Source organism: Podarcis muralis, chromosome 7 (assembly GCF_964188315.1).
Source record: "Podarcis muralis chromosome 7, rPodMur119.hap1.1, whole genome shotgun sequence".
NCBI classification, from domain to species: domain Eukaryota; kingdom Metazoa; phylum Chordata; class Lepidosauria; order Squamata; family Lacertidae; genus Podarcis; species Podarcis muralis.
The window spans coordinates 91,954,787-91,967,142 of NC_135661.1; the positions used below are offsets into that span (position 1 = coordinate 91,954,787).

Below are 12,356 nucleotides of genomic sequence, written 5' to 3' on the forward strand. Positions count from 1 at the left end.
AAGGTCTGGCAGAGTGATTTTGACAGGATTAGGGTCTTGACACCTTACTTGAGAGATTATGGAGGACAGGGGAGGGGTGATGGAGTCCTAGAGAAATTGAGCAAATATATTGTAGTGAAGAAGACATGCCCCCCCCTTCTGTAACATCCCCAAAACTCACCGGCAGAGCGGCAGCAGCAATGTCCCGAGGCCTCCTTGGAGCCTTGTGTGCTGAGGTGGAGTATGGGGCCCACCCCCAGGCCCAAGAAGGAGAATGGGCTTCAGGGGGGAGCGGTCCTCCCCAAAAGTCACCGGCAGAGCGGCAGCAGCAATGTTCCGAGGCCTCCTTGGAGCCTTGTGTGCTGAGGTGGAGTATGGGGCCCACCCCCAGGCCCAAGATGGAGAATGGGCTTCAGGGGGGAGCGGTCCTCCCCACAAACTCACAGCAGAGCGGCAGCAGCAATGTTCCGAGGCCTCCTTGGAGCCTTATGTGCTGAGGTGGAGTATGGGGCCCACCCCCAGGCCCAAGATGGAGAATGGGCTTCAGGGGGAATAGCAGGAATAGGCCTTGCCATCAAAACTGGGAGCAATGGTGGATTCTGGGGAAGCTATTTGCAGAAGATCCTGGATGAGGAGGACACCCTCCATTCAGCTGTGCAGAGCCAGCAGCTCAGGCAGTTCTGCTACCAGGAGGCCAAAGAACCCCGAGAGGTTTGTAGCCAACTCTACCACTTTTGCCACCAGTGGCTGAAGCCAGAAAGGCACATGAAAGCTCAGGTGTTGGACCTGGTGATCTTGGAGCAGTTCCTGGCTGTCCTTCCCCCGGAGATGGAGAGCTGGGTGAGGGAATGTGGAGCAGAGACCAGTTCCCAGGCGGTGGCCCTGGCTGAAGGTTTCCTCCTGAGTCAGGCAGAGGAGAGGAAGCAGGCAGAGCAGCAGGTGAGAGAGACTTTCCTCTGGATACTCCCAAGGGGCTCCAAAGAGGAGGGAGAATATCCCCAAATGCTCTAGTACAGAGGTTTTCACCTTTTCTGAGTCCATGGTTCCCTTGATCAAGTACATCCTTTCTGCATGGGGAAATGCTCTTTGAGCCTTAGAAATCCAGTTACGTCACCCTGTGCCTGCTGCCTCACTCCTTTTCAAACACCCTCCTTTGTGGAATGTTCCCTCAGCCTCCTCTCCCCTCTCCTTGGGAGTCCTCCCGGTAGGGATGGGCGATACCTGGTTTTCAAGCAGTTAAGTATCACGATATCTCAGTATATCATGATATATATATCTGCCGTGGTGGAGGGCCTTGCTGGGTCTCCCCATGGGAGCAGAGGGTCCCACTGTACCTCCTCACAGCGGCAGAGGGTGTGCTGCCTTTCCCCGCAGCAGATGAGGGCCTTGACGAGGTTCCCTGCGGCAGTGGAGGGCCTTCAAATGTAAGGAAGTAGTAGATTTAATAAAAATACTAAATAAACTTTTCTACTCCTTCTCCCCATTCTCTGTTTTGAATCCATGTTTCTCTTTCAGGGGAAGAATCTTTTTGCAGAAATGGGTCTTGATTCTTCTGAGGCAGAGAAGACTCCGCTGGATGCCAGAGTGAGGCCTCTGGGTAAGGAGGAAGGAGTGTTTTCTGCGTTTTGTCACATTCTCTTGGTTTAGAAACTAATCTGTGAGTTCTTTACATCTTTTAGGTGAAGACACTTGGAGTCCAGAGCTCGGGGGGGAGGGGGGAGAGATGTATTTTTGCACAACTAATATATGAAATGGGTACAAATGTCTAAATGTACTCAACAGGGGAGACTTTTACAATAGTAATTTTTATTTTTCAATTTTTTAAATTAATTTTCCACATTTATAACAAAAATAACATACAAAACACACAAAAGAAAACACATTACAGTACTAAAGAAAACAATAAAAAACAAATAAAATCACTTATTACTTCTATCCTAATTTAACTTTCATTGTTAACTGACTTCAAATCCCCCCAACTGAATTTCATTGTATCACCTTGTAACAATTCTCCAAAATCATATTTCTAATAAAATTAACTCCTTCTATTTACTATCCTCTCTCTTTTATTGATATTCTTATCCTTAATTCTTTACAATTCATTCTTAATCTAAACCTATTTGATACTTCCAAGTAACTTCAAATTATCTTATGTTACAATATTTGGCTAAATATTCTTTAAATTTCTGCCGGTCTTCTTGATACGCCTCTTCTTTCTGGTCACGGATTCTTCTAGTCAGGTCGCCCAGCTCCAAAAAGTCCAACATCTTCATCTGCCATTCTTCTATTGTTGGTATTTCTTGAGATTTCCAATTTTTAGCTAATAGCAGTCTTGCTGCTGTAGTGGCATACAAAAACAATCTAACATCTTTTTTGGGCAATTCCAATCCTATTATTCCAAGTAGAAAGGCTTCTGGTTTCTTAAAAAGGTAAAGGTAAAGGTACGCCTGCCCGTACGGGCCCGTCTTGACAGACTCTAGGGTTGTGCGCTCATCTCACTCTAGAGGCCGGGAGCCAGTGCTGTCCACAGACACTTCCGGGTCACGTGGCCAGCGTGAAGAAGCTGCATCTGGCGAGCCAGCGCAGCACACGGAACGCCGTTTACCTTCCCGCTATAAAGCGGTCCCTATTTATCTACTTGCACCCGGAGTTGCTTTTGAACTGCTAGGTTGGCAGGCACTGGGACTGAGCAACGGGAGCGCACCCCGCCGCGGGGATTTGAACCGCCGACCATGCAATCGGCAAGTCCTAGGCGCTGAGGTTTTACCCACAGCGCCATCTGCGTCTGGTTTCTTAGTAAATGTATTTTTCAACATTTTTTTCAACTCATTATAAATCTTTTCCCAGAAGTCTTTCACCTTGGGACACATCCACCACATATGATAAAAGGTGCCTTCTTTTTCTTTGCATTTCCAACATAAATTGTCATTCGTGTGGTAAATCTTTGCTAGTGTTACCGAGGTTAAGTACCATCTATACATCTGTCAGGGGTTCAGGAGCAGAGGCAAGGGCAAGGGAGGAAACAGAGAGCGAAGGGGAGGAGGCAGAAGAAAGGATGAGCGATGACGACGACCCGAGATCTCCGAGTCTCTCCAGTGAGTCGGAGGATTCACAGAAAGGAGCACCAGTGGCCAAGGCAAGGGGGGAGTTTAGGGGGGCACCCCAGGGAGATAGAGCCAGAGGGGAATCAGAGGAGAGCAGTTGGAGATCGGGTCCAGCGTCACCGCCAGAGAGCAGGGAAGAGGAAAGGAGCCAGGGGGCAAGCGCTGGCAGCTCACAGCAGGAGGGAGGGCACGAGTCAGGGGTGGCCACACCTCCATCTGGGAGCGAAGAAACGGTTAGACGGAAGGTGGAAGGTTGGGCGCGCGCGCCAAGTTCAAATGCACAGGAAGGAGGCGCAGTAGGCAGCCCGGAAAGAGAGCCGGGTCCTAAAGCCCGGCGCAAGGAGACAGGAGAGTCCGGGGGGTCAGCGTCCGAAGAATCCCGGAAGGAAGAGACCCAGGGGGGCAGAGGGACCCAGAGAAGAACAGTCAGGCGGAAAAGGTGGAGCAGGGCTAGGATATTAAGTTGGTGTACGAGGGGCGGAGATTCAGACGGAGCTTCGCCGATCTAGCTACTAGACGTAGGGTTGCACGCAGCAGCTTGAGAATGGAAACTGTAACTCAATAAAGACTTTTACTTAATGACCGTTGGCTAGCGTGATCCTCTGTGAGCTAGGATCTTGAAGCAACCCTGACAGTAAGCTCCGTCACCTGTATTGTGGGCATCTACAGCCTCGAGGAGAGGAGAGAAGCAGGTGCCTACTAGTGAGCTCACGAACGGCAGCCGACATGACGGCTGAACAGCAGATAGCGGAACTCAGAGAAGCAGTGTCACAGCTGAATGCCGAGGCTCTCGCATCCAGGAAGAGAGAGGAGGACGCAGCTGCCGCCTACAGGGATCTCCAGGTCAGGTTGGAAGTGCTTACGAAGCAAGGGCAACAGACACCCAAACCAGAGGGGATTGGGTTGGGGAGACGCACAGGCGGTCTGGTCTCTCACTTCGATGGGAACCTGCAACAGTATCCCAATTTTAAAGCAGACGTACTGTGTGCACTGCAACTGCTGAGTAAAGATTTTAGAGATGAGCAAGAGAAAGTGGGGTTCATCATGTCTTATTTGCATGGGGATGCCAGAGCATGGCTGCGCAATTTATGGAGGGATAACGATCCGGCGCTCCAAAATGCGAATGCCTTTATTAAAGCGATGGATGCGTGTTTTTTATCAAGCATTGACGTGGATCTTGCTCGGCAACAGATTCATGGACTGAAGCAGGGAAGGGCCAGCGTACGGCAGTACCATGCCCGCTTTTTCGCCTTGGCCAGTGCCCTAGAATGGGACAGAGATGCGACCCCTGTAAGAGACCTTTTCTGGGAGGGACTAAACAGCTCTGTAAAAGATGAGATTGCGAGGGGGGAGAGACCCCGGACCACCCAGGAGGTCGTGCAGAGGGCGCTGGCAGTGGGGGTACGGCTGGAAGGACGTCCGTGGAGCAGGGACGAAGGGCGTGGAGGGCGCGAACCAGCCAGGGGCTCCTCCTTCTTTCCCAGAGAAGCAGCACGTACGCAATCCACGCCTCCGCCAGGGGGAGGAGCTGAACCGATGGAGGTTGGAGGTGCCAGGGCTCAGTCAGCAACCAGAGCCCTAGCACCAGCAGCAGTGAAAGCGAAGCCTCCTAGAGGGAACAGGAAGTGTTACGTCTGTGAGGAGCCAGGGCATATGGCGAAAGAGTGTCCCCAGAGGCTCCACAAGCTCACTGCAGCCTCAGCAATGGCGACTGCAGCAACGCAGCAAGGAGAACCACAGCAGGGAAACGACGCTGTCTGGCTGGAGGAAGAGGCACTGGGGCCCAGCCAGACGTATTAATGATGCAGTCCCCAGAGATTTTACAGCCCGTGAACCCCCTCCCGCCCAAACCAGTGGTGAGGCTCACCGCGTCGCTCCAGCTGCCCAATGGCATCACCATGGACGTGCCAATCACCATTGACTCAGGCAGCAATGCGGACTTTATGGGGCAGGACTTCGTCAACCAGCATGCTATACAGTTGCTGCCGGCCACACTGCCCCTGCAGGTGGTCACGGTGGATGGCAGGGAGCTGCTAGGAGGGCAAGTGGTGCAGCAGACGCCACCGATGGTGATGCGACTTGGGAATCACCAAGAAGTCATCAGCTTCAACGTCACTCAATTGTCGGACACGCCCATTGTGTTGGGCATGAGTTGGCTGGACAAACACAGCCCATCGCTGGCTTGGTACCAGAGGCAGCTGACCTTCGGCTCTTCCTTTTGTGCTGAACACTGCATCGTGCCCAGGCAGGAAGGAGAGGAAGAGGAGTCACAGCTACTGCTAGGCACGCTGCAAGCGATTCCCCACAAGTACGCAGAATTTTTGGAAGTTTTCTGCGAGAAGGAGGCAGACAGGCTACCCCCTCACAGGCCATATGACTGCAAGATTGACCTGCTGCCAGGGGCGGCGCTGCCTAAGGGGAGACTGTATTCCATGTCAGAGGACGAGCTGCAAGAACTCAAGGAGTTCATAGATCATAATTTGGAGCGCGGTTTCATCCGAGAGTCCAAGGCGGTGGGAGGCAGCCCGGTGTTCTTCGTTAAGAAGCGGGATACGCCCCAAAAGAGGCTCGTAGTGGATTACAGGATCTTGAACAGTGTGACTAAGCCGTCGGACTTCCCCATGCCCCGAATTGACGACCTCCTCGCAAAGGTGCGGAAGGGCAGAGTGTTCACCAAATTGGATCTGCGAGGTGCGTACAACCTCATTCGCATGCGGGAGGGAGACGAGTGGAAAACAGCCATGTTCACGCCACTGGGGACCTACGAATATAGAGTTATGCCTTTTGGATTGCAAAATGGCTCCCACGTTTTTCAAGCATTCATGCATCACGTGTTGGCGGGACTTCTCTACAAGACGTGCGTCTGTTTCTTAGATGACATCCTGATCTTTTCGGAGTCGCAACAGGAGCATGACAAACACGTCAAGGAAGTACTGAACAGGCTGAAGCACCATAGGCTCTACGCCAAGCTGGAGAAGTGCCAATTTGACGTGACGGAGGTGGATTTTCTGGGCTACAAGCTGTCTGACAAGGGGCTCGCCATGGACAGCGCCAAGGTTCGAGCGGTGTTGGATTGGAAGAGCCCGCGCAACCGGAAGGAGGTCCAACGGTTTGTCGGCTTTGCGAACTTCTATCGCAAGTTTATCAAGGGCTTCGCTATGCAGACGGCGGCCATCACTGACACGCTTAGCTCCAAGAAAAAGAAGTTCATTTGGACAGAGCAGGCGGAACAGTCCTTTCAGGCACTCAAGCGTCTCTTCGCGTCGGAAGAGCAGCTGCTTCATGTCAACCCCAGCAAGCCGATGAGGGTGGAGACTGACGCCTCGGACAGAGCCGTGGGGGCGGTCCTGCTGCAGAAAGACCCGCAGGGGGTGTGGCGACCGGGAGCGTTTTACTCCAGGAAGCTCAGCAAGTCCGAGCAGAACTACACCATATGGGACAGGGAGTTGCTGGCCATTCATGCAGCGTTCAAGGCGTGGAGGCACTTTCTGATCGGCGCCAAGCACACGGTGCAGGTTTGCACGGACCACAAGAACCTAGAGCACTGGCGCACGGCACAGTTCCTGAACCAGAGGCAGATACGTTGGGCTGAGTTCTTTGCGAACTTCGACTTCCGAATAGAGTATGTCCCGGGGGACACCAACATCATGGCGGACGCTCTCTCCCGCAAGCCACAGTATCTGGAGGAAGCAACGCCAGCGGCCGCCATGCACATCTTCGCACCAACAGTGTGGGCGTGCGCCGCGGCAACCGTGGATCTGGAGGCGGTGCGACGAGCGTTGCAAGGGGACTCCTTCGCGCAAGCAAAGATCTCAGAGGTGCAAAGGGGCAAAGCAGCGGCCGACGGTTTCCAGCTAAGAGATGGATTGCTCATCCGTAAAGGGGCCATCTACGTGCCGGGAGACGAACTTCGCGCCAAGGTGCTGCAGCAGCTGCACGACGCGCCCACTGCAGGGCACTTCGGCAAGGAGAAGACGGTGGAACTAGTAGCCAGGGATTTCTGGTGGCCTGGAATGAGAAGGGAGGTCGCGGACTACGTGGCGAGGTGTGACACCTGCCAGAGGGCGAAGCCAGTGCTTAGACCGCCGGCCGGACTGTTGGAACCGCTGCAAACTCCGGCCGAACCTTGGGAGAGGGTGGCCCTGGACTTTGTCACGGATCTGCCCAGCTCGAGGGGCAAGACGGCAGTGCTGGTGGTGGTGGACTTGTTCTCCAAGATGGCACATTTCATTCCGTGTGCGAAGGTGGCCACGGCGGAACAAACCGCCAAACTGTTCATAGACCACGTGTTCAAGGTTCACGGTCTGCCACGGTCTATTCTGTCCGACCGGGGGCGGCAGTTCATCTCAAATTTCTGGCAGCGGCTGATGGGCTTCCTGAACGTCAAGATCAACCTGGCGTCGGCGAGACACCCGCAAACCAACGGGCAAGCAGAACGGGTCAATGCCATCATGCAGCAGTACTTGAGGTGCTATGCAAATCAACAGCCTGCGACGTGGGTGGATTACCTGCCGCTCGCCGAGTTCGCTTACAACAACATGAAGCACGTGTCCACGGGGGTCACACCGTTCTTCGCCAACAACGGGAGGCACCCCAGAACCTTCCCGGGACTGGAAAGGCTGGGGGAAGGGGAGCCGCAGACGGCAGATGCGTTCGCGTCGGAACTGCAGGAAGTCCACGATCAGCTGAGGCGCCACCTGGAGCTGGCCAAGCACGCATACAAGGTACAAGCGGACAAACGCAGAAGGGTTGGCGAAGAGCTACACGTGGGGGACTGGGTCTGGTTAGCAGCCCACGCAGTGCCGGCCAGGTCGTTGGCCAAGAAGAAACTAGGGCATAAGCAACTGGGGCCCTATCAAGTCGAAGAGCAGGTCAACCCGGTGGCCTTCAGGCTGGCGCTTCCGGAGGGTTCCAGAATGCATCCGGTATTCCACAGATCGGTGCTCACTCCCTACAAGGCACCGCACAGGTTTCAGGAACCCGGAACGGCGCAGAGTCCGGCCAGAGACAGAACAGGGCACGCAGGAGTGGCACAGAAGGAGCGCATCAACGAAGTCACAGAGATTTTGGATTCCAGATGGGGGGAAGAAGGGGTAGAATACTTTCTCGCCAGGGAGGGCACCCCGGCCAGTGCGAACAGTTGGGTGCCGGACTACGCCTTGGACGAACCTCTGCTCAAAGACGAGTTTCATGCCCTCTTCCCACATAGACCGATGCCAGCAGACTTTTTCGACGACTGGCTTTTCACACCCACGCTTTCGGGCAGCACGTTCCGGGGGTTCGACTCTGACGAGGACCCGATACGAGACGTCCGTTCCCCGGAGGGGTCGCCCTCGGGATCTGCCTCAGAACCCTCGTATTGGTGGGACGACAAACCAGAGGAACAGTGGCGCAGGAAGTGGCAAGAAGGTCCAGGCCGAGCAACGCCGCCTGGAGGAAGCGAGGGAGAGACGGACATGGACATTTTCGGGGACGATCCAGGTTTCGAGCACGGCGGCACAGAGATGGAAGCAGAGGTGACCGTCGTCGACGAGAGAAGGGAGGAAGAACCGGAAGACTTCGGAGGGAGGCCCGCTACGGGAACCGAACGGTACCCGACATTCGTCTCCTTGACGCAGCAGCACCCAGCTCCAGCACCGGAAGGAGGGGAAGGGGGAGTGGGGGGCTTCGAGGGGGGGATGGATGTCAGGGGTTCAGGAGCAGAGGCAAGGGCAAGGGAGGAAACAGAGAGCGAAGGGGAGGAGGCAGAAGAAAGGATGAGCGATGACGACGACCCGAGATCTCCGAGTCTCTCCAGTGAGTCGGAGGATTCACAGAAAGGAGCACCAGTGGCCAAGGCAAGGGGGGAGTTTAGGGGGGCACCCCAGGGAGATAGAGCCAGAGGGGAATCAGAGGAGAGCAGTTGGAGATCGGGTCCAGCGTCACCGCCAGAGAGCAGGGAAGAGGAAAGGAGCCAGGGGGCAAGCGCTGGCAGCTCACAGCAGGAGGGAGGGCACGAGTCAGGGGTGGCCACACCTCCATCTGGGAGCGAAGAAACGGTTAGACGGAAGGTGGAAGGTTGGGCGCGCGCGCCAAGTTCAAATGCACAGGAAGGAGGCGCAGTAGGCAGCCCGGAAAGAGAGCCGGGTCCTAAAGCCCGGCGCAAGGAGACAGGAGAGTCCGGGGGGTCAGCGTCCGAAGAATCCCGGAAGGAAGAGACCCAGGGGGGCAGAGGGACCCAGAGAAGAACAGTCAGGCGGAAAAGGTGGAGCAGGGCTAGGATATTAAGTTGGTGTACGAGGGGCGGAGATTCAGACGGAGCTTCGCCGATCTAGCTACTAGACGTAGGGTTGCACGCAGCAGCTTGAGAATGGAAACTGTAACTCAATAAAGACTTTTACTTAATGACCGTTGGCTAGCGTGATCCTCTGTGAGCTAGGATCTTGAAGCAACCCTGACAACATCATTTTCATAATGTTTTCTTTGAATACAGTACATTCAGTAAACTTAACTCCTTTCTTCCACAACCTTTCCCAATCTTCCATCATTATAATGTGTCCACAATAGTTATTTTTATAGTTTTCAATTACAGTCCTATAATAGCCTCATTATAACAAGGCCAAATTACAATACAATTACTAATACCAACCCAAATTATATAATTTAGGTGCCCCCCCCCACGATGGTTTGATGATTTTCTTTATTTCTGCATTCCAAAATCTTATTAATTTCAATTACACTCCAGTCAAGATAACAATCATTTATACAACAACTGCAATATTAATGACTTCCATTCATTTTGACACATTAAATAATATATAAAACTACAAGTGAGGCACTCCAGCTATATCCTTATTCTTCCTGTGTGTGGCAATCTTTCTGTTCATGATGTTTCTTCCTGTCCTTGTAAAATGTTCTGTCTATCTTTTCCTGGTTGTTGCTGTTCTCCATCAATCCTTGGGCAGAGCTAATATCCCACTGTGGTTTCAGAAATTATCCATTGCTCTGTCCCATGCTTCGTTGTTTGGCAACTTTAACAGCAGCTGCAAAAATCACACAGTCCCAATAAATAACCTGTTTTTGCCACTTTTCTTCTCCGCCTGGGAAGGAGAGGGATCTGTCGAACTGCAAATGATTCAGTAATGAATTTTATCAGCTCTTTTACAACTTGCAGATTGCTTACATCCCTCTATCTGGCCGAATATAAACACACAGTTATCCAATTAAATTAAATTCCAAGTCCTTTTAGCATTATTCAGTTCAGTCCATAAATAATAAAGGATAGGGAAGAGTCAGCTCTAATTTTCCATTGTAAACATTTTGTAAAATAGAGCTTCCCTCCCTTTTTCCTTTTTTTTTTACACACAAAGTTCCATTTGATGTTATATTCCATATCTGCAATCCAGTTTCATCCCTGCACACCTGTACATATGTAATTTGAACTATCATTCAATGGTGGGTTGCCAAATCATAAATGTAGAGAAGAAAACTTTATATAAAGAATCCGTAGGCTTCCCTCCCCCCATCTTTTGCACCAAATGAAGTCTTCTCTCAAATTCAACCCTTAAAGACCTTGCAGCTGTTTCAGTCCCACAGTTTATGATCTCATCCCTTCCAGCAACATCTGTACATTACTCCAAATTGAGCTCCAATTGACAGGAAAACCTCCGCTCCTTAATGGCTACAAAGGAGGGCTTTCAGCAGGCGAAGGGCTTTCGCACTCAGCGCCTCCCTGCCTCCCACAACCCATGCCGGAGCGAAAGCCAGGTACTGAGACGAACTGGGAGTGAAGCCCGTTCGCCCTGTCCCTGGGGGAACCTGCGAGGAGAATTACCTTCAATCATCCTTGTTTTTCGTTTGCCAACGATCTCCCGCTGCCCCATTAAGGCAGAGCGGAACCGGAAGCTAGCAGGGGAGATTTTGACGAAGCCCCATCTGTACTTAGAGATGCACTGTTTCACCTCTGAGAGAAGCAGGCGCTCACAGTTTCTACTTACCTTTGTCTCTCCCAGGTGGCGGAATGATGCCACCAAGACCTGCTCCTTCATCTTTTCATGGTGGTGGAGGGGAGGCAGCGGCTGTGGACCCAGATCAGGTAAGGGGAAGGAGCCTTGTGGGGAAGGACTGCTTGGATGCAGACTGGCTGGATGCAGAGGAATGGTGGGAGGAGCCAGAGAAGAGGGAGCCGACTGGGAGGAGGAGGTGTCTGAAACTGGAGAGGGAACAGGGCTCAGGGAGCAGAGGGAGTCTGTGGCAGAGAGCAGCCCTGACTCAGAGGCAGAAGCTGCAGCAGGAGAGAGGGATGAGGAAGGCAGAGAGGGGTCTGGCCGCTGTAGACAACAACAGAGCCAAGTGTAATGTTCTCTAAGAGGACAGCCTTTTTCCTGTTCTGTTAGGGTCCAGTGTGCTTTGAAGATGTAGCTGTCCATTTCACAAACGAGGAGTGGGCGTTGCTGGATCCTGACCAGAGAGCTCTCCATAAGGAAGTCATGGAGGAGAATCGTGGTGTCAGGGGATCTTGGACTCTCTCAGTAAGGCTCCCTATTGGATCATCCTATCTGTTTTGTAATTCAATACATCTCTCTATGTGACGAACCTCTGATATTTCGATGGGGCCCAACAGCGCCACCCACAGCACCTGGGATGTTAACACTCCCACAGCAAACCTTGGATGGATGGCTATTGATTGTTTTCCCTGTGAATATTCTGCCTTTTAAAACCCTGACCAGGATGCCTGAACTGCCCAGACCTTCTTAAATGTAGGCTTCAGAGTGATTTGAGGTGTTGAAGTAGCTTCAGTCAAGTTTCCTGCTTTTGTTCTTCCTTCTGGCTCTCTCTGGTTGACCAAAGAGTCGACTGACATTGGAGATGGCACAGATTCCACAACTGGACCAAACAAACTCCATCCCAGAAAAGAGCCAGGCTTTTTGAATCTCAGGCAGTGAACATCAAACATTTAAAAATTCCCCATAGAGAGGTGCCTTCAGAAGTCCTCTAAGTTGCATAGTTATTTCCTTGACATCTGATGGGGGGGCGTTCCACAGGGTGGGTGCCCCTACCGAGAAGGCCCTCCCATGTTACTTCTCACAGTAATGTAACATTTAAGTGCAGTGGTATTTCGGGTTAAGAACTTAATTCGTTCTGCATGGTTGGCCAATTGGTGTCAAAGAAGGACAGGACGTTTTTTATGTATGCTACGACAGCAGCAAGAATTCTTTTAGCAAAGTATTGGAAGACACAAGAAATACCCACTCTGGAAGAATGGCAGACGAAGGTGATTGACTATATGGGACT

The 12,356-nt window shown here is 52.3% G+C and overlaps 1 protein-coding gene across 1 annotated transcript; it reads left to right on the forward strand.

Annotated features, from left to right (window-relative positions):
- Window positions 1–441: 441 nt before the first annotated feature.
- On the forward strand, window positions 442–11,593 carry LOC144328559 (zinc finger protein 213-like; the record flags this gene model as incomplete). Its single annotated transcript, XM_077932524.1, has 4 exons — window positions 442–918; window positions 1,495–1,576; window positions 11,075–11,157; window positions 11,459–11,593. Coding segments are annotated over exons 1-4 (777 nt in total), but the record flags the coding sequence as incomplete, so codon positions are not given.
- Window positions 11,594–12,356: the final 763 nt, after the last annotated feature.